Below are 20,909 nucleotides of genomic sequence, written 5' to 3'. Positions count from 1 at the left end.
CTAGCCTCCCAGCCCTCATCTCTAGATCCTTTTGGACTTTCAGGGAGAGGAAATCTTTCCAAGAGTATCTCACAGACCCAATCAAGAAAGCTGAATACACGTAAGTAGCCAAAAGAATCCTGGTGTGTGTGTGTGTGTGTGTGTGTGTGCGCACGTGCGCGTACACGTGTGTTTTAACCGAAACGGGAATATCTTATTCATTTTGCTACTTACAAAAATAACATTAAAAAAAGATAACCCAAGGGGCACCTGGCTGGCCCAGTCGGTAGAACGTGCAACTCCTGATCTCAGGGTTGTGAGTTCAAGCCCCACATTAGATGTAGAGCTTACTTTAAAAAATAAAAATAAGGACAGCACCTCGGTGGCTCAGTGGGTTGAGCCAGGGTTGTGGGATCAAGCCCAGTGTCCGGCTCTGAGTTGACCATGGAGCCTGCTTAAGATTCTCTCTCTCTCTCCCTCTGCCACTCTCTTCCCCCACTCACACACACACACTCCCCCCGCCCCCTCTCTCTCTCTCTCAAATAAAAAAAAATAAATAATAGGGGCACCTTGGTGGCTCAGTCGGTGAAGTGTCCGACTCTTGGTTTCGGCTCAGGTCATGATCTTGTGGTTGGTGGGTTTGAGCCCTACGTCAGGCTCCATGCTGCTGACGGGGCAGAGTCTGCTTGGGATTCTCCCTCTCTCTGCTCCCACCCTGCTCTCTCGCTCTCTCTCTTTCTCAAAATAAATAAACTTTTAAAATAAACAAATAAATAAATAGCGTAACCCCGAAGTGCTGGTTATTAGCTGCAAACATGAATGGCACTTGAGACTTTCTAAAACCCAGGGGTGAGTGGGGATGCCGGCAGAAGAGGAATGGAGTGGACTGGACCCCCCTGGGCCCTTCGCTGTCCTCCCTCACTTTCCTGCTGCCTCTCTCTGTCCTGACTGACCCATCCGGAGGCCTCCTATCTGCCTAGCTGTTGGTGAGAGATGTCCCCTCCTCCCCCAAACTGAAGCTCCCTGGGACTGCACTCGGAATGTTCTAACATTCCTGACCAAGAGGCTCTACTGGGCCCCACTGCTCAAAGCAACCACAAGGACGAAAAAAAAAAACACACGACTTTTCAGAGCTATAAAATCACCGTCTGTTTATTTATATGTGTGCGCCGTCTCATTCGAAAAGAAACTGAGCTCTGAAAATCATACCGTGCGACACCCACCGGGTTATTTTTGTACGGACACGTATTTGTTGTGCAAATACTTTTGCAAAGGTAGTGAAGGTTTTTTCATGCAGTGATACAGCGTCCCACCCCCACCAAGGCAAAAGCTTTCTATTTTTCCATATTCCAGGGACACCATCATCGTTTCGAGTCTGTATTCTGCCTTCTCTTATTTAGCATTGCTTTATGACCCTTTGTCATGTTGCTACACGGTCTTCGTAACTACAGCTTTTCCTGGAATATAATATTGCATCAACTAGGTTTTACCACCTTGGTAAGAACAGTAAAAGTCTTCTAGGAAATGCTTCACGCCTCCACCCCCACCCCACTCCATATGGTTCCAGTGGGACAGCCAACCACAGCAGTCTCCTCCAGGCCATCTGACCCAGGTTTGGTCAATCCTCTGGCCACAGAGAATGGCCCAGGAATGCAGGAGTCACCCAAGCAGGGACAGCCTCCCTGGGAAAGAGCCGCTTTCTCTTTCCTCCAAGGGCACAAAGCAGGAACAAGGTTAAGTCGAGCGCCATCAGACTTGGCCTTTCCCCCACCCCACCCGCCATCCCCACCCTAGTCAATTCAATGGGGAGAAAATGAGCCCCATACCCCAAGGAAGCAGAGACAAGAGATGGAGGGGGGCTGACAACTCATTTTTGTCCACTGGACCACCCCATTTCCTGAGCCACTAAATTCTTTCATGCTTAAGCTAGTTTCAGCTGGGTTTCTGTCACTTATTGCTGAAAGAATCTTGACTATTGTAATTCATTCCCTAGGGCCGGACGTGTGGGTCGCTTTCAGGTTTTGTCATTACAATCAAGGCTGCAAGGCACATCCTTTTCTGTGCAAAACACTTGCAATTTGAAATGTGATTCACGAAGGAACCCTAGGAGACACTCAGACTTTTCCTTGAAAATCAGGTAGGGCTTGGCCAGGCCAAGAGGCAAGGCATGGGTGCCCATCTTGGGGAACCACAGAGAGTGGGCCCATCTGGAGAACTGTGGGGAGAGAGTCTTGGCTGAAATGGAAAGAAGGTTAGGAGGCTGGAGGAACAGGCACAGAAGGTTTCTGAGTGGGGGTGGTTTGGACCATTTCCTCACCCACGCCCACCTTCTGGTACCTGGTTCTCCTTCAGGGAGCCACCATCATTCTAGTCCACATGGCCCAGAAGCAGCCAGCCAACACGTGCTCTCTTCCCTAGCCACCGAGATTGATTCAGGGGTGAGACTGTGACACACGCAGGGCCAAAGCATAATCCACGCAGGACGTAGGCGCCGATCATTGAAAAAGACATTCTACGCTCTCTGGTAGGTTATTTTCCAAAGATGGTTGCAACATTCCCTCCCGTCCCAAGTTCCCTTTTGCAATGGGACTCTGACACTCTTCTCATTAAGAGGAAGAATTTAGGGTGACTCAGTCGGCCAAGCAATTGACTCTTGATCTCGGCTCAGGTCACAATCTTGCAGTCTGTGAGTTCGAGCCCCATGTCAGGATCCATGCCAACTGTGTGCAGTCGGCTTGGGATCCTGTCTCCCTCTCTCTCTGCCCATCCACAGCTTGTGTGCTCTCGCTCTCCAAATAAATAAACTGAAAGACAAGAGAGAGGAAGAATTTATTTTCCCTCCAATTCAACCTGGGCTGGCCCCGTGACCTGCTTTGATCAAGAGAACGTGAAGAATGACACTGTGCCTGTTCGGGGCCTGGGCCTGAAGAGGACTGACAGCTTCATCTTTGTTTTCTTAGGAGCCAGCCGTCGTGCACAGAAATGTCGGTGAGACTACTGAATGGTGACCGGCCATGTGGAGGGAGAAGCCACTTGGAGAACCAGGATGCCCCAGCCATCAGCTAGGATGGAGATCTTAGGACACGTGAGAAGGCCATGTTGGATTCTCCAGCCCCACCCCAACACCCAACTAATACCACACAGGGCATCCACACTGAGCCCTGCCCAAATCCTTTTTTTTCCTCCCAAATTCTTCTTCTTAACGTTTATTTATTTTTGAGAGAGAGAGACAGAGCATGAGTGGGTAAGGGGCAGAGAGAGGGAGACACAGAATCGAAAGCAGGATCCAGACTCTGGGCTGTCAGCACAGAGCCCGTCACGAGGCTTGAACCCACAAACCGTGAGATCGTGACCTGAGCCGAAGCCGGACGCTTAACCGCCTGGGTGCCCCAGCCCAAATTCTTGATCCACAGACTCCTGAGCAAAGAAATGGTTTGTGTGTCAGGCCACTAAGTCTTGGGTTGATTCGTTATGCAGCGATAGACAACCAAAGCGCTGTCTCTCCTCTGGGGATGCTAAGGTGATGAGGCACAGGCCTAGGGCTACTCCGTGGGGTGCCTGAGAATAAAACCAACACAAGGGAGAGGCTGAGACACAGAGGTGAGTCCCTGATCCCGCTGGCCTGAAATCCTATCTGTGTTTGCGCTTTTCTGTGATGTGAGTCAACAAATTCCTGTTCTGTAAGCTGGTTTGAGTAGGGTTTCCGTCACTTATAACCAAAAAAAAAAAAAAAAAAAAAAAAAAAAATTCCTTATGAGGGGAGAGGAGCTCTCGGTGAAAGAAATATTGAGTCCCACTGGTGTCTGGTAGGGCCGGGACCTTGAACTCCAATAGAATCCTTCCGGGAGTGGGGCGCCTGGGTGGCTCAGTTGGTTAACTTCAGCGCAGGTCAAGATCTCACACGGTCTGTGGGTTCAAGCCCCCGTCGGGCTCTGTGCTGACAGCTGGGGCCGGGTTCAGATTGTGTCTCCCTCTCCCTCTCTGCCCTTCCACTGCTCATGCTCTGTCTGTCTGTCTCTCTCTCTCAAAAATAAGTAATTTAAAAAAAATGAAGAAACCTTCTGGAAGCACACAATCCCCGGGCGTCCTTTTCTGTATGGAATGCTTAACCGACTGAGCCATCCAGGCGCCCCATAGAGATAGGTTCTGATGTTGGTAAGGATAAAGGATTCGGTCCAGCTGCCACCAGGTGGAGGAGTCTGAGCACTTCAGGTGTGGGACCTGGCTGCCAAAGGAACCCATCAGTGTCCAGGCCACCTCAGCACAGGTGGAGACGAGGCACAACCCAGTGTTCTCCACACGCTGCATCATGCTCCCTACCCCTCTCTGTGGTCCCACCCTTTCCCCCGGGCACCTGGGGTCCACCTTTGGGTCCCCCCTCCGCTCCTCTCGAATTTGTCTCAGGACATTCACACCCAGCAAAAAATGGTGACAGTTTATCGTCATCAAGACGACACGGTGTTAGCAAAAGAAATGATGCAAGGATCAACGGGAGAGAATACGGAGCCCAGAAATAGGCCCACACGGATATATTCAACTGATGTTAACCAAAAGAGCAAAGGCAGTTGGGTGGAGAAAGGATACGCTTCTCAATAAAAGTTCCTGGCACAGTCGGACATCCATGTTTAAAAAAGGGGCGCCTGGGTGGCTCAGTCAGTTGAGCATCCGGCTTCAGCTCAGGTCATGATCTCACAGTCCGTGAGTTCGAACCCCGGTGAGTTTGGAGTCCCACGTCGGGCTCTGTGCTGACAACTGGGAGCCTGGAGCCTGCTTCGGATTTTGTCTCTCTCTCTCTCTGCCCCTCCCCCACTCATGCTCTTTCTCACTCTCTGAAAAATAAATACACATAAAAAAATTTTTTAAAAATGAATCTAGACACAGGCCTTACATCATCCAGGCTCAAAAAAAGACTATAGACCTATGACGTAAAATGTAAAACTCTGAGATTTCAAGGAGAAAAATATAGGAGCTAATCCAGGTGACCTTGGGTTTGGCGATACGTTTTTGGATACAACATGAAAAGGATGGTCCATGAAAGAAAGAGCTCCCAAGGCTAAAGCTAGAACACTTTGAGCAACAAAATAAAGTATATGGGATTATAACCCAAAGTATAAAATAAATATCCGTGGGTCCATACTGATAGAAATCAATAGTTGAATAAATGAATATATAAATGAGGGAGACAACTCTTCCGTGCATTAATTCCAAATAAATTGTGCAGATATTTCTCCCTCGAGGAGGCGGAGTCTAACTCTCCATCCCTTAAGTGTGGGCTGTGCATAGTGACTTCCCTCCAAACAGTACAGTTTGCAGAGGAGGAAAAAATCATACCTTTGCAACGGAGACCCCTGACAAAGGGTACCTGATCCAGGTGATCAAGATCGACACCAACAGGGGCACCTGGGTGGCTCAGTCGGTTAAGCATCCGACTTCGGCTCAGGTCATGATCTCACAGTACGTGAGTTTGAGCTCCACATCGGGCTCTGTGCTGATGGCTCAGAGCCTGGAGTCTGTGTCTCCCTCTCTCTCTAGCCCTCCCTGACTAGTGCTCTGTCTCTCTCTGTCTCTCAAAAATAAATAAATGTAAAAAAAAAAAGAAAAGATCAACACCCACAGTGAGAAGCCACTTTGACAGTATGCATCCAGCGGCACCCTTGATATGATGTGATAAATGACATTTACCTCTGTGGTCTTCCTCCCAAAAACCCATGACCTCAGTTCAATCATGAGGGGGAAAAAAGAAAAAAGAAAGAAAATCATGAGACAAAAAGCCCTCAGTCAATCCTGAGAATGCAGAGAACATGCTACAAAATCCTTAACGCAGGACTCCTCAAAACTGTCAAGGTCATCAAATAACTGTCAAGGTCATCAAAAACAAGGAGAATCTGAGAAATTGTCACAGCTAAGACAGATTTCCAGCCTAAGAAAATATGACAATTAAGTGTAATGTGGTACGTGCCCTGCATGGGATCCTGGAACAGAAAAAGCAGTTGAAGCAAAAATGAAGCAAATCCGAGTAAAACGTGGACTCTAATGAATAATGTGTCAATATCGGTCCATTATTATAACAATATATCATATTAACACAAGATGTTAATAACAAGGGAAACTGGATGGGGGTAATACGGGAACTCTCATAGTATCTTTACAACTTTTACAACTTTTCTGTAAATTTGTTTTTAAAAATTTTTTTTTAATGTTTATTTTTTTGAGAGAGAGACAGTGTGAGCCAGGGAGAGGCAGAGAGAGATAGAGGGAGACACAGAATTCAAAGCAGGCTTCAGGCTCTGAGCTGTCAGCACAGAGCCCGATGCACGGCTCGAACACACAAACCGTGAGATCGTGACCTGAGCCGAAGTTGGACACTTAACCAACTGAGCCCCTCCAGGCGCCCCATGACTTTTCTGTAAATTTAACACTTCTAAAATTTATGCTATTAAAAAAACCCTTTTTTTAAAATGTTTATTCATTTTTGAGAGAGAGACACACAGAGAATGAGAGGGGGAGGGGCAGAGAGAGAGGGAGACACAGAATCTGAAGCGGGCTCCAGGCTCCAAGCTGTCAGCACAGAGCCCGACGCGGGGCTTGAACCCACGAATTGTGAGATCATGACGTGAGCCAAAACCAAGAGTCGGACGCTTAACTGACTGAGCCACCCAGGCACCCCAAAATTAAGGTATTTTTAAAAATAATACTATAAAAGTAGTCTATCTCTAGGGTATCTAGATATTAAAGACAAAAGGCCTAAACTAATGATTCTAAAACTTCAGCACACATCAGAATAACCTACAGGGCTTGTTGAACGGAGTAGTCAGTCTTCACCTCCTGAGTTCCTGGTGCCGGAAGTCTAAGGCAAGACTAGAGAATTTGCATTTCTAGTGAATTCCCAGGTGCTGCTGCTGCTCCAGGGACCACACTTTGAGAACCACTGGTGTAAACTCCAGGATTAAAATATTAATTAATTCTCGGAGCTCCTGGGTGTCTCAGTCGGTTAAGTGTCTGACTTCAGCCCAGGTCATGACCTCACACTCTGTGAGTTCAAGCCCCGCGTTGGGCTCTGTGCTTACAGCTCAGAGCCTGAGCCTGGAGCCTGCTTCTGTGTCTCCCCCTCTCTCTGCCCCTCCCCTGCTCATGCTCTGCCTCTCTCTCTCTCTCTCTCTCTCTCTCTCTCTCTCTCTCTCAAAAATAAATAAAAACATTAAAAAAAAAATTCTCATCCCGTCCACCAGGTGGAGAACTCTAAGAGCATTCTTTGGAAATTTCCAGAAGACTCAGAGCCCCTCCTGAGAAGCCCCATTATCTGTGCTACTTTACCCTCCACCCCTCCTGCCTCATCTGAACTGCTCAATGAGGTAGCAGTACAATGGTGAGATAGATATGACTCAGACAGGGTCTAGGGGTGGGCTGGGGCATCCAAGAACTCCCAGGGAGGTGAAGGAGTCCGGGAGTAAACAATTGCTAATTAAAATGAAAAATGTGGGTAAATGCTTGAGGAGCAAAGCCAGATGGAAATGGCTGAAAGTGGAGAACTTGAAAAAGCTTCAAGTGTCAGGAGAAGTAAAGGTCAAGGTGAGGAATGGTTTGGGAATCGCCAAAAGAAGGAAGGGACATTCCGGGCAGTGGGAACAAGACACTGGAGGGCACAGGGCACAGGAGTCTGACAGCTCCCGGCTTTTCTGGAAACCTGGTAACTGAGCACTTAGTACAGGTCCAACACTTGCACTCAGGTCGGTGCAATAGATAATTATCATTCCTGTTTAGAAAGGAAGGTCTGAAATGTTAAGTAACTTGCCTAAGGTCACTGAACCGGTGCACAACAGGACCCAAACTGGAACTCCAGAGGAGCTGAGTCTAAATCTGGTGGCTGCCTCACTCACACACAGCCAGGCAGCCTCTGCCTCCTCCTCCTCCTCCTCCCTCCCTCCCCAAGATGACATCCCCCATCCTGCTTTCTTTCTCCCAAGCCTTCTTTCTCTTTCCACCCCTTCCCAGGGTTGCTAGCTAACCCAACCTCTTTCCTCGGTTCTCCCGTGATTAACTGTCAGCGGACTCATGAGCAAAGACAGGGGTCCAGGATCCCAGGCTCCCCCCCCGCCCCCCCCCCCCCCACAAGCTGACAGTGTAAACCTAAGCCCAGGGAACTAACCCCCTGCCTTGCCCTGTCCGCCCTTCGCCTCTGGATTGCCGCGAGGATCAAGAGCTCAGGGTTGACTGCGCTCCCACGCCAACCTTCGGGGCCCGCAGCCACCACACCCCGGCGCTGGAGCCTACGAATACTCTCCACAGCCTCAAGAGATCCATCCGGTCCAGCAGGTGTGTCCCCCATCCGCACCTGCGGGCGTAGCCGCAGCCTCCGGCTTCACCTGGCGCCGGAACCCAGGAGGGAGCGGATCCACAGTTTGACACAGACCCGGACAGAAGGCGAAGGGAGGGGCGCCCTCGGCCCGCGAGAGGAGCAGCCCCAAACCCCAGCCCAGGAGCCCTGGGTCCAGCCTCTCCTCCCCGCGGGAGATACAAGCTCTGCTCCCCCAACGCCCCTGCCGGAGCTTCCCGTCCGCCGCGCCGGCGCCGGCGCCGGCGTGGGGAGAGTTAATTTCAACAGCCTCTCCCAGGATTCCGGGGGCCGGGTCGTCCAGAGCACCTCCCATTGGCCGCGGAGCCGGCTCGGCGCTGATTGGCTGGCGCTCCTGGCTGCGGCTCTCCCCGGCTCCCGATTGGGCGCCGCGCTCCAGTGACTGGAGTGTGGCGGCCCGGCCTCCGCTGGCTACCCCTGGCCGGAGCTGCAGCGGGCTTCGGCAGCTGCCCGGGGACGCTTATCCCGGGCTGGAGTCCCGACTTGCTTCCCCGATACAGATCGATCCCGTTGCCTTCCCCGGGACGCCACCGATCTTCTCCAGGATCCTTTTCCTCCGTAACCTGCTGTTTTTCTTTTTCCTTCCTCCCGGCTCCCATCTCCCGAATCCGCATTTCCCTCCCCTGCTCCTGGGCCCCCGTAGCCGACCATCCTCATCATTCCACCTGCCATCCTCCTGACTTCCGCCCTTCCTTGGCCTCAAATCCTTGACCGACAGAGCCCTGCCATAACCTTCTCACCAGGCTCTCCTAAACTCCTTTTTCTTCTCTCTTTGCCAGCTCCTGACTCCCAAATTCCAGCTAACCCTTGACCTCTTGACATTTGACCCTAACAGTCTCCGCTCCAGACCTCTCAATTCCTATCTCCTGCAGCCCGGACTGCTAAGACTGAGGCCCTCCCCCTGATTTCTGACCTCCCCGTTGCTGAAGCTCAGTTTTACTTTTTTACTCCCGGGCCACTTCCTGTTACTGCTACCCCACCATGGACTTCTTGATGAGCGGCCTGGCAGCCTGCGGGGCCTGTCTGTTCACCAACCCCCTGGAAGTGGTAAAGACCAGGATGCAGCTGCAGGGAGAATTGCAGGCCCCGGGCACCTACCAGCGGCACTACCGAAACGTCTTCCACGCCTTCATCACCATCGGCAGGGTGGACGGCCTGGCTGCCTTGCAGAAGGGACTGGCCCCCGCCCTCTTATACCAGTTCCTGATGAATGGCATCCGCTTGGGCACCTACGGGCTGGCTGAGGCTGGGGGCTACCTGCACACTGCCGAAGGCACCCTCAGCCCTCCACGAAGCGCAGCAGCTGGGGCCCTGGCCGGGGTCATGGGAGCCTACTTGGGGAGCCCCATCTACATGGTGAGAAGAAGGATCTTGCCTGGGGCCTTCAGGCAGACACTTGGTGTCGGGTGGGCCCGGGCCTGCACAAGCTGATACGGAGCTTGGAAGTGGGTCCGTGCAGGGGATGATGGGGAATTTGAGCACCATACATCAGCGGGTGTAGGGGATCAAGGAAAGTCCCAGGCATCACAGAATTAGAATCCCGCAGTGTTCTCCTTTGAGTTTTCTGGAATAGATGAAGGGTCAATAGCCTGAGGCCCAGAGAGGGGAAGTGACCAGCTCAAGGTCACACAGCTGCTTATTGCTAGGATTAGGCCTTGCTTAGGGCTCCTCTTGGAAGATCCTGGGAGGCAGTCAGTTCTGTAAGAGAGGCAGTCTGTCTGGTCTCGCTCTCAGGGTATGAGATTCAGGGACAGTGACCCCTTCAAAAATCAGCCTCCACATGCCCCCGTGGGGTTTGGGGGCCAGAGAGCAAGTTTTACAGATGACCCCTCACAACCTGCCCCAGTTGGATGGGCAGGCTGGTTCACAGTGGTGACTGGAGATCCAGTCTGAGAATAAGAGCTGGCATGAGAGGCCGAACACCAGAGTGTTGCCATACGGGAACAGTCCTAGGAAATGTTGCCTTTCTCCAACCTCCCCATCCCCCACCCTACCATCCCAAGGGAAGGAGGATGTAGAGGGGGTGGGGTGTCTTCTCCGCGCTAAGAGATCCATCCCCTGGGACTGGAGCCAAGGGACACAGAGTCTCATGACCAATTTGTTAAGTGGGAACAACAATAATTATCAGATTAAAAGGATATACCTTGCCGAACACCCCAGAGGAAGTGTGAGGGGGTCAGGCGTTCGGGTCTTTGGGGTGGGAGGGTGGCCCCCCGGGCTGGAGGCTGTGATACTCTCTCGTCCCCAGGTGAAGACACACCTACAGGCACAAGCAGCCTCGGAAATTGCGGTAGGGCACCAGTATAAGCATCAGGTGAGGGTTTTCCAGCCCCACTGGCTCCTTGCCCCCCGCGCCCCTTGCCCCCCAGCTCTCTGCCTGCCCCCAACAACTGCAACCCAGCCCCGGCTCTGCCTGGTCCACCAGCTCAGCCCCACTGCGTCCCTGGAGTCTGCCCAGACCCTCTTTCCCACGTGGTCCCCACTTCCTCCACGTCTCTGCACCTGTTTCTCCCATCCCATTCTCCTGAGCTGCTCATGCCCTCCCTTGCTTCCTGCCCCTATTCTGGGGTGATGAAGAAAGGAACCACGGGGGGTGGTAGATCCCTGAAGGGACCACATGACGACTCTTAAGTCCACACGGAACTGGTTGTCCGGACACCGGGTGCCTGTTAAGGACCCCTCCCTGGCAGTGTTAGGTGGCAGCCCCTGATGCTGGGGGGACTGAAGCCCGCCCCCGTGGTCTTCCCCCTGCCAGGGCATGTTTCAGGCGCTAAGCGAGATTGGCCAGAAACATGGTCTGGTGGGGTTGTGGCGTGGGGCCCTGGGCGGCCTGCCCCGAGTTATCATCGGTTCCTCCACCCAGCTGTGCACCTTCTCATCCACCAAGGACCTCATCACCCAGTGGGAGGTACTGCCTGGGAAAGGGGTGGGGCCACCCCGGGAACGTGGGCAGGGGGGAAGGGCAAGCTGAAGGGTCCCCCCCCCCCAGAGGGGACAGTGCTGACATTCAGTGTGAGGGAACAAGGGAACAGCAGGAGGGCTTGGGGCTCACTGACTCTTGACACCCTTCCCACAGTCCTCTTGTCGCTTACCTCGCTTACCTCGCAGAAGTCGTCTCTGAGTCCCCAAGCAGCCTGCCCTTCCTCCTTCCAAGTGTCATCACGCTGTATTACAACTGGTGGCATGGGAGCTTCCCGAGTTACCAGCTCTCTCCTGTGTCCCCAGGACGGGGCCTATCCTTCCCTAGGCCTCGAATGATTGGCTGACAAAACTCTTCCTCCCTCCACCCTTAGATACTTCCTCCCCAGAGCTGGAAAGTGGCTCTGGCAGCTGCCATGGTGAGTGGCATTGCGGTGGTCCTGGCCATGACGCCGTTTGATGTGGTCAGCACGAGGCTCTACAACCAGCCCACGGACTCTCAGGGCAAGGTAAGGGAGTGCTCCGGAGTGTCGGCAGGCAGGGAGAGCCAGGGGGTGGGCGTAGGCAGATTGTGGGGGCAGGTGGGACGGCCAGAAAGGCAGGCTGCCGAGAAGAGGCCCCCTGGTGGGCTCTGACAGATCCCTTCCCTGTGCTCTCCCTCCCTCTCCAACCTGCTCTCAGGGCCTCATGTACCGGGGGATGCTGGATGCTCTGCGGCAGACCGCTCGGACAGAGGGCATTTTTGGCATGTACAAGGGTATAGGTGCCTCCTACTTCCGCCTTGGCCCCCACACCATCCTTTCCCTCTTCTTCTGGGACCAGTTACGCACCCTCTACCACACGTACACCAAATAACAGCCAGTCCTTCCCACACCACCACATCAGCACTCCTTAGACACTTCTGCCTCCACTCTTGTGTTCTCGTGACTTCTGACCAGCGGATCTTTTCGTCCATCCAAAGGGAACCGCCTACGCCACTCCCTAACTGTCTTCTCAGGGTCGAATCACTACAAGGGATAGTTTCCCTCCCTTTCTTGGGTGTCACTTTCTTTAAACCTTCCCTACCCGTCCCCCTGGACACTTCATACCCCTCTCTCAGGGCTGAACCGGTCACTCCAAAGTATTTCCTCCTTTTATTTGGGCAGCCTTGGGTCCCTTCTGCTCTGATGCACAAACTTTACACTCCCCACTCCAAGACCAAAGGGAACCCGGCGGGGGGTGGGGGTGGGGGTTCAGGTGTCTTGTTAGATGCAATGGCACAGAGATTATCTTGGGTATAAAGCAAGTTTATTTCTGCAGACAGGAGGTGTCTTATGTTTATGCACAGGGAAGGAATTAGGGGAATATCTCCAAACCCTCGCTCCCCTTGCAGAACGGGGCCCCCATGTGCTTCAGCAGCGTCACGCGGTACTTCAGGATCTTTACTGGGGACCAAAGATGCCGGGATCGTGAAGGGTCAGACTGGTCACCAGCTGTTCAAAGTCACCCAGGCTCCAGGGCAGAAGTGACAGATTTTCAGGGCTAAGAAATGACCTGTTGTCAGGGCTTGAGGGTGGGGAAACAGATGGAGAGAGAACATCATCCAGGCCTCGGGTTTGGAAGTTCCCACCTCCTGTTTCCAGGAGAACCCCACCAGCCAGTCTCCCTGCTCCTCCCCTCCCAGCAGATCCTCCTGGGGACTCAGCCATGAGCCATGTGTCCTATCTGTCCTCCTTACGGGGGCTGACTGAAGGTGAGCAGGACATCAGTCTGGTGCTGGGGCAGCCGCAGCAAGGCCTGGTGCACCGTCACGTCCTTTGCTACCTAAAGGGATCAGTGTCAGGATGCTTACCCGACCCCACCCCCTCACCCCTCCCCCGCCGGGGCCACTCCCTTCACCCCTCCAGGAATCTCACATTCCCTGCCCTCACCTGCTGGTTTTCCTTAGCCACCTGCTGCTTGCCAGAGAGGACCCAGGCTTCTTGACAGCAGCCCCTCAGGGCCAGGTTCTCCAAAAAGAGGGGCTGCACAGTTTCCACTTGCACAGCCCTAGCCTCCTGCGCCCCGCAAACGTCCTCAAAGTGGTATCTAGAGTAGGGGGAGCAGAGTCAGGCAGGGGCATCTCTCACCGCTCCTCCCCTCCCCCCCAGCATCTTTGAGTCCTTTGAGCTTCGCTCGCTTCCGGTGATAAAGTGTTGCCCTTGGAGTTCTCATTGCCCCGATTAAACGTCCAGCCGCAGGCCCCGCCCACTCCTCCAGCTCCGGCCCTCCCATTGGCCAGCCGCGCGGGCGCCGCCTCCCTCACCGCGCAGCCTCCTCTCCCTGCACGTGGGCCTGCTGCTCCAGAAGTTCCACGATCAGGCTCTGGTCCGTCACGCGGTGGCAGAAGACTTCCTGATTGTTCGGGACCGGCCGGAGATCGCTGGAGAGAGGCGAGGCAGACCCCCGGGGTGACCCCCGCCGCTCCCCGCATCCCACCCTGTCGGCCAGCGGTGCCCGCGCCTTCTCACCTCACGTCGATGGCCCCGGGGGGGAGAGTGGCGGAGAAGGCCCCCCCAAACAGCGGATAGTCTCGCGTGGGCTCCATGCGCCTGGGACTAGGTTCGGGCATTACAGAGATGCACGAAAAACCCACGTGCGGCCCCGCCGCTTCCCCTCCGGCGTTTCGCCGCCGCCCAGGCCGTCTCCGGGCCATCCTAGTCCCGCCCCTTTAGCGTTTGGTCCCGCCCCGCGGTCGCGTTGGCCAGTCGGCGCCTGCGTCTTTGGGGCGGTGCCCGGCGGGGCGGATCCCGGAAGCCACGCTCTCCCGGGGGCCCCCCACCCCCGACCCGGGCGTCTGCGAGAGCTCTGATATCGGTTTGGGAATAATGATGCCCGCCTGCTCCCGAGCTCGCGCCCACCCGTCTCCTCTTTTAAAAAGGGTTGCACCTCCTAAGATTGTCGCCTGAGACCCTCGTTAGGGGCCCTTGCTCGTGCCAGGGACCGGCGTCTAGATGGGGTCTCCGGAGTCCGGGGAGAATAGTTTGAGGGTCTCGCAACTCCCTCTTTGGGGCCCCTTGATGGCAGCGAGCTGCAAACCAGACCGCTAATTCCCGGATGCGGGGAATTAGGGATACAGTGGGGCCAGGTGTGGGGCCTGGTTAGGATTCAGGCCTCATGCTTTCCTGGACGCGAGACCCAACCCGGGGATTATAATGCTTAATCCCTCTCAAATCTCGCCTTGAGAACGCGGTGGGGAGTGGGGAGGGTGGCCGCCCCAACACGCACCTGGAGGAAAACACGGATTAAACCCTCTGTTGTTTCTCTTTTATAGATTTTTAGAATGTTCTTAAAGTGTCTGCTCAGTGCTATCCTGCCAGCTAATGTCTCCATTCACGTTTGATCCCCAGCACCGGGCAGAGTGTTTAGAACATAATAGACCCATTATGTATTGTTAAATGATTCAATAAACCCCACCCACGGGGTTCCAAGTGGGACTCTACTATGGACCCTAATAATCTAGTGGCATTGGGGTCAGGGGACACCTCATTTTTGGCCCCTTACCAAAGCTGGAGGGTACAGAGGCAATTAAGACCCGATCCCTGCCTCACCAGGGAACCGTGGAGTACACTTTGACCCAAAATTCACTAGGGCATCCTAGGGGTATTTTAGCCAGGGCATCATCAGGAGCCAAGACTTGGAGATGAAATGGCGTATTTTGGGAGAGGCTAGCATATCAGTTTGGCAAGGGTGCAGTGAGGAACAGGTAGCAGGCAGCTGTGAACAGTGACGCTGGAGAGGCTGCCTTGTGCAGGGTCTTTATAGAGCGTCCGAAGGAGCTTGGCCTGTTCTCTTCTGACTGCTAGCATCAGACTTCTCTCAGCCTCACGTCCTCGCCTCTAAAACGTTAGGATTAAACGAGCTATGGACGTAGCAGCATCTCTGGATCTGTTTCTGGGCAAGGAGAGTGGACTAGGTTTGATCCATGAGGAATTCTAGAGAGGAGGGGAGTGTTACAGACCCCAGAGGGAGAGAAGGAGCTTGGGCAAGGGAAAGCAAGGGGGCCAGATCCCAGAGGTCTACTCCATGTGGCCTCTGTCAGGTGGGGAGTGGCAGACCTCTTGGTCCCTCCCTCCCCATCTCTGCCTGCCACCTTCCCCCACCCCCAGCCCAACCCCACCTGTGCAGTACCAGCTCTAACTGCTTTGTGAGCAGTCAAGCAGATAGGGAACCCTTGGAAAGGGGATTTCAAGGACAAAGAGGTTAACAGGGCCCTGGCACTGGGCACAGGGGGTGGGGGCCTACTGAGCCAGGATTAGGGAGACTGAGGAGAAAGCCCTCCACTCCATCGATTTGGGTCTCTGGCATGCCAGGAGTCATGCTGTGCTGTGAGCCTTGTGTGAGACTGGGGATTCCTGGCCCGCCACAATTCTCTGGGGGCGCAGGTTAGGTCCGCTCTTGCAAGTGGTGAGAGGCAGACCTTCATGAAGTGACACAGGCACAGGGCCAGACCCCCACCCTCACTTGGCAAGCTCCACTTTGGACTTCGTTTCCCTTATCTCACCGTTTACCTCTGTCTTTGTGTCGATCACTTCTTCTGGCCCTCCCAACTGCTGACCCCTTGCATGTTCAAGTGCAGTCTCCCAGAGACAGAAACTAACTGGGTCATCCAACTGGAAAGTACCTGTTTGGTGAGCCCTCGTGCTTGGCCACCTCCCAGGCCACTAGCCAGACACTAGTGAAATCCCTGGTCCAGCTGGCCGTCGCTAGGATGAAGGGTATCATGGGACGAGTCACAGTAGACCCAGGTGGCCCAAGGGAGGGTGTGTGTGAGGGTTTGTCCGGCTCTCAGCTCACTGGTTGAAAGAGATCTGCAACTGATGGATTCCGTACCCCTAGGATGTTCCCTTAGGTGATGCCCTGCATGCACTTGATACAGCTGTTTTCTTTGGGGACAGGTGTCCCAGAGCACCTTTGAGGGCACCAGGGATTGGAAGTGATGGACTTGGACCAGAGAGATGACCTCAGTATCCAAAGTCAAACATCAATTTTAGGAAGAATGAGGGTGACATATATACTTCTATTAAGCACAGGTTTTTTTACCTTTTTTTTTTCTACCGTGTGTCCCCTTGGCCGTTTGGTGAGGCCCATGGACCCTTACTCAGGAAAATGTTTTCAAATTCATAAAGTAAAATATGTATGACTACAAAGGAAATGAAACTATGTAAATATAATAATCAAAATGAAAACCCCAGATTTGTTTTAAAGTTTATTTATTTTGAGAGAGAGAGAGAGCGTGCTTGCAAGCAGAGGAGAGGCAGAGAGAGTGGGAAAGAGAATCCCAAGCAGGCTCCACGCTGTCAGCGCAGAGCCCAACGCGGGTCTCCATCCCACGAACCGTGAGATGATGACCTGAGCTGAGATCAAGAGTCAGATGCTTAACCAACTGAGCCAGCCAGGCGCCCCCAAACCCCCAGATTCTTGTTAGAGTCAAGATGTGCTTCTCTGGTATCACGTTCACAAGATCTAACAGCAGGGCTGGAAAGTGTGACGTCAAACTGGCAATGCACATAAATCGTACCTCAAGAGATCAGCAACCCCTGTAATGTGACAGTATCTGCGGCCGCCGTTGTGACAGGGCCTCTGGTACTGTTCCTGCTACTGTGGTATCTACAGTCACAACTGCAGGAGCTGCTGAATTTCAATTGGAAATAAGCATAAATGCATAACAAGCATTTCCGATTGGTCATTGGAAATAAGCATACTTTTTTCCCCATCCAAGTTGATTGATCGGAGCGTAAGGAACCCAGCTGTGGGGGAGCCTGGCTAGCTCTCATGCGACTCTCCATCTCAGGGTTGTGAATTCCAGCCCCAGGGTGGGTGGAGACATTACTTAAATAAAACTTAAAAAAAAAATTTTTTTTTTTTTTAAATAAAAAGAGGAAAAGACAAACCTGGCTATGAAGTACGTGCCATGGCCGTGGACTAGGCTCTGAGAAAAAAAATCCAAAAATGTGTGAAACACGGTGTCACTTTCTGAGCCCCCAGCGGAGCGAGAGAGCTGGGGTGAACAGTCTCCATCCCGTAACGTTATAGACATTAGTGCCCTCACTTCCCGGTTGAAGCTGCCTCGGAGAGGTGCCCACGGTCCTGGGGCAGACAGTGGTAGCCCTGGGAGATTTCTAACCAAAGACCTGGCATCGTGAAGGCAGTGTTTGAGGAAGACCATGTACCCTTGTATTGGGGATGATTCTATAGCTGTCACCCAGAACCCCCACCCCCACCCCCCACGGACCTTTCCAGCCCTGTATCTCCCCCTTCTCCCCTCATGCTCTATATGCAAGGTACTCTGAACTTCCTTTAGCCCTTTGGCTAAGTCGTTCTCTTTCATGCCTTAGTGCTTTTATACATGTGCCTTCTGCCTAGAACTTTCTCCCTCTCTTCCCTGGCTAACTCATTGTCAGGGTTCACTGATCCTTCAGAGGGCTCCTGTGATGCTTGACTTCCTTGTCCCCACTGTAGATACTCACTGTGCTGTAATGCTCTAATCCTCAGTAGATTCTAAGCACCAGGAGGTTTCTGTTGTTGTTTTGTTGTGTTTTGTTTTGTTTTGTTTTAAGAGAGAGAGAGATTGAGAGACCACAAGCAGGGGAGAGGAGTAGAGGCAGAGAAAGAATCCCCAGCCATGTGGGGCCCCACATGGGGCTCAAACCCACAAACTGTGAGATCATGACCTGAGCCAAAGCCAAGAGTCAGACACTTAACCGACTGAGCCACCCAGACGCCCCAACCATACCCATCTTTTACCTTTAGCTTCCCACTGAGTTGTACGGGGCCTGGTCCATAAATATTTATCGAATGGATATTGCTTAAGAGACAAGCACTTATTTACCAGTTAAAACCAGTCAAGAGATATCATAAGATAAAGAACTCGACTGGCCTTCTTAATTCCTGAGAGGGAAACTAAATCCTTGGGATCTTCCAAGTGACGGGGCTTCCTGGTTACTCAAGGCGGGCCCTGCTAGCTTGCACCAATGGGACGACTACATGGTTTATGCAAAGGGAAGAGTCAGGATGAGCGTAGGCCACACCGTAGAGACCAACCATGTTCGAGCCACTTGATATCAGCCCAATCAGACCCCAAGCCCCAGTAAAAACTCTGGACACTGAGGCTCAGGGAGACGTTCTTGGATGGTAAACACACCGATGCGCCAGGAGGATGATACCCCTTGTCTCCTGGGGGAATGGGCTTAGAAGGTCTGCTTCTAGGACCCTTCCAGACCCTTGCAGTGAAACAGCAGTCCTAAGTAGAGCACTTCCCTGAGTTCTGTGAGTCATTCCAGTGAAATATCGAACCTGTGGGCATTGCAGGAAGCCTGGAATTTATAACCACTTGGCCAGAAATGTGGGTGACTTGGGGACCCAGGAGATTTATAGTTGGCATCTGAAGTGAAGGTGGTCTTGTGGAAAATAATCTATAACATGTAGCACCTGATGCCACCTTCCAGTTGGTGTTGGACCAGTTAGGGTGACATAGAATAAGAGGTCAGTGTGATATCCCAAGTTCAGGGTGATGAGGGTCTGTGCTGCGCTGGTAGAGAAGGGAGAGGAAGAGACGGCACCAGAAAAGCCATGAGCAAGGGAAGCCATGACCTGGGTGATCCCAGGTGGAAGGAAACATGGAGATCAGTGTCCAAGATGGAGGCCTGGCCGAGAAGAATGGCTACACTGATGACAGAAATAGGACACGGGCACCGAAGGGTTTGGCTGTGGGACCGGGAGGAGACAGCATCCTTTCCTCCAGCTCCCAACGGTGGAGTGCAGGTGCCTATGATTCTGCCATTCCTCCTTGTCACCGTGGGTTGTCCGTAGCCAGTCACACGGAGGCGACAGTACCATGTGCCAGGGCTCAGTGACGTTTCTTCCTGAGGACCCTCTGCCCGGAGCTAGCGGACGGCACACAGCCTCAGAGTGAGTCATGGGTCCTTCTGGATAACCTTTTCCGTAAGTACATCAGGGCCTCCCAGATCCTCACCTCCATCCCAGATGTGTCCTGGCCGCCTGCTGGATACCTCCGTCGGTGCGTCCTGAGCACAGCACAGCCTCTTGACCCAAGCGTGCCCCCTCCCCAGTGTTCCTATCACGGTTAATGAGATTATCATGGAGCCGGTCCAAGCAAGAAGTCTGGGCTCCACCATTGGCCCCCCCACGCTCTCTTCCTCCCCTCACATCCAGTTCCTGGTGAGTTCTGCCTCCTGGTGTCCCTGGAACCCTTCCATTTCTCTCCATCTCCAGTCTGGGCCAGCATTTCCTGCCTGGAGAGTGCCACGCCTTCTTCCCGGACCCCCCCACCACACACACCCTCCTCTGTCTTCCTCCCCTGCAGCCCTAGTGGTAGTCCCATCTCTACCCCGAAACAGACCCCTTCTAGAGATTCCCTGTTGCTCTCTGGAGAAATTCCAGGTTCCCTAATATGCTTGTTAGGTCTTTCCCCAGGCCTGTCCTCTCTCCCACTTAATACTCCAGACACCCCTTCGTTCAAGTCCTTACATCACCATCTTTGCAAGTCAAGTCTCCACCCCCACCCCCCTACCCCCACCCCGTCCCGAGCTTTCCTGTAACAAGGTTAGTCCTCCCTCAGGCCTCAGCCACTCCGGGGAATCCCTCCCTGAGCCTGAAAGCTTGGGCCGAATTTTGTGGCCACAGGACAGGCGAAGCGGCACACACCCACCCCTTCTGGGGGGTGGGGGACTGACTCACAGTGGCCGGCACTCCCAGTGGGCTGCTCACACAGGAAGGTCCTTCCTGAAGCCAGAGACCGGACTCCAACCCAAGCCCCACCCCAGCAGTACCTGGGCCTCCACCATCTGGCTGTGTGCTGCCCCCACATGTCCAATGACAGGCTGAAATTTCTTTGATTTCCACCCCAGCGTCTTGAATACCGCAGGTGGTAGGGAAACAGGTTTGCCTGCCCCCTGGATCCTGTTGGCTGCCAGGCAGGTATTAAACTGGGAAACCAGATGGGGCGCCTGTGGGGCTCAGTTGGTTAAGCTTCTGACTTCGGCTCAGGTCATGATCATGCGGTCCGTGGGTTTGAGCCCTGCGTCTGGCTCTGTGCTGATAGCTCGAAGCCTGGAGCCTGCTTTGGATTCTGTGTCTCCCTCTCTCTCTACCTCTCCCCTGCTCGCACTCTGTCTCTCTCTCTCTCAAAAATAAATAAACATTAAGAAATGTTTTTAAAAATTAGGAAAACAGTAAGACTTAAGGGTTCTCGTGTCTTCCACCCCCACCTGAACACACACACACACACACACACACACACACACACAGTGTCCCTCATTTAATGTGATGGCAAGAAGTTGCCACTCTGAATGACTGGAGAGATGAAGTAAAAAAGGGAAATCCTTGAGAGGACCTGAAAAGCCAAGCCAGATTCACTAAATTTGCTCTTCTCTTAAAAAAAAAAAAAAAAAAAAAAAGTGTATCAGCCTTTCCTAATTTTAGCATTCACATTTATTAATTCATTCCGCATATAGCGATTGAGCACCTAGTAGGCGGTAGGTACGTTTCCAGGTGGTCGGATCCAGGGGAGAGCAAAGACGGAGTTCTCATACTCGTGGAGCTTACACTCCACGGTGGAGACAAGATTTTTGATCGAAGGAGCACACAGAAAAATAGATTACAACAGTGACTTGGGTGT

The 20,909-nt window shown here is 53.1% G+C and overlaps 2 protein-coding genes across 5 annotated transcripts; one reads left to right on the top strand and one right to left on the bottom strand.

The window, feature by feature from the left end:
* The first annotated feature begins 8,696 nt into the window (after positions 1-8,696).
* On the top strand, positions 8,697-13,587 carry SLC25A35 (solute carrier family 25 member 35). 2 transcript variants are annotated; one of them, XM_019817141.3, is made up of 5 exons: positions 8,697-9,688; positions 10,581-10,646; positions 11,088-11,240; positions 11,626-11,760; positions 13,381-13,587. In XM_019817141.3, exons 1-5 carry the CDS (start codon positions 9,314-9,316, stop codon positions 13,387-13,389), a joined length of 738 nt encoding a protein of 245 aa, XP_019672700.1. In that variant the 5' UTR covers positions 8,697-9,313; the 3' UTR covers positions 13,390-13,587. The 2 variants fall into 2 exon arrangements, with proteins under 2 accessions (XP_019672700.1, XP_006939835.1); XM_006939773.5 differs by lacking the exon at positions 13,381-13,587 and adding an exon at positions 11,933-12,549 and having other exon boundaries at positions 8,703-9,688.
* On the bottom strand, positions 12,522-14,438 carry RANGRF (RAN guanine nucleotide release factor). Of its 3 annotated transcripts, none has more exons than XM_045044668.1 (5): positions 13,741-14,438; positions 13,536-13,652; positions 13,162-13,318; positions 12,969-13,054; positions 12,522-12,772 (listed from the first exon to the last, which is right to left on the bottom strand). In XM_045044668.1, exons 1-5 carry the CDS (start codon positions 13,923-13,925, stop codon positions 12,673-12,675), a joined length of 645 nt encoding a protein of 214 aa, XP_044900603.1. In that variant the 5' UTR covers positions 13,926-14,438; the 3' UTR covers positions 12,522-12,672. The 3 variants fall into 3 exon arrangements, with proteins under 3 accessions (XP_044900603.1, XP_003996246.2, XP_019672701.1); XM_003996197.6 differs by having other exon boundaries at positions 12,522-12,796; positions 13,741-14,426; XM_019817142.3 differs by lacking the exon at positions 12,969-13,054 and having other exon boundaries at positions 12,770-12,796.
* Positions 14,439-20,909: the final 6,471 nt, after the last annotated feature.

This window comes from Felis catus, chromosome E1, assembly GCF_018350175.1.
Source record: "Felis catus isolate Fca126 chromosome E1, F.catus_Fca126_mat1.0, whole genome shotgun sequence".
NCBI classification, from domain to species: domain Eukaryota; kingdom Metazoa; phylum Chordata; class Mammalia; order Carnivora; family Felidae; genus Felis; species Felis catus.
Note: the sequence above shows the minus strand (reverse complement) of the source record. Positions and strands in the feature narration are given on the sequence as shown.

What these genes read in the sequence shown, in the direction of transcription:
- SLC25A35 (XM_006939773.5), top strand. Translation starts at nt 9,314, where the DNA reads ATGGACTTCTTGATGAGCGGCCTGGCAGCCTGCGGGGCCTGTCTGTTC. An exon ending in TGGGGAGCCCCATCTACATG is followed by an intron (nt 9,689 to 10,580) that starts GTGAGAAGAAGG and finishes TCTCGTCCCCAG; the next exon opens with GTGAAGACACACCTACAGGC. An exon ending in ACCTCATCACCCAGTGGGAG is followed by an intron (nt 11,241 to 11,625) that starts GTACTGCCTGGG and finishes CTCCACCCTTAG; the next exon opens with ATACTTCCTCCCCAGAGCTG.
- RANGRF (XM_003996197.6), bottom strand. Translation starts at nt 13,925, where the DNA reads ATGGCCCGGAGACGGCCTGGGCGGCGGCGAAACGCCGGAGGGGAAGCG. An exon ending in CAGGGAGAGGAGGCTGCGCG is followed by an intron (nt 13,319 to 13,535) that starts GTGAGGGAGGCG and finishes CCCCTACTCTAG; the next exon opens with ATACCACTTTGAGGACGTTT. An exon ending in TGGCTAAGGAAAACCAGCAG is followed by an intron (nt 13,055 to 13,161) that starts GTGAGGGCAGGG and finishes TGATCCCTTTAG; the next exon opens with GTAGCAAAGGACGTGACGGT.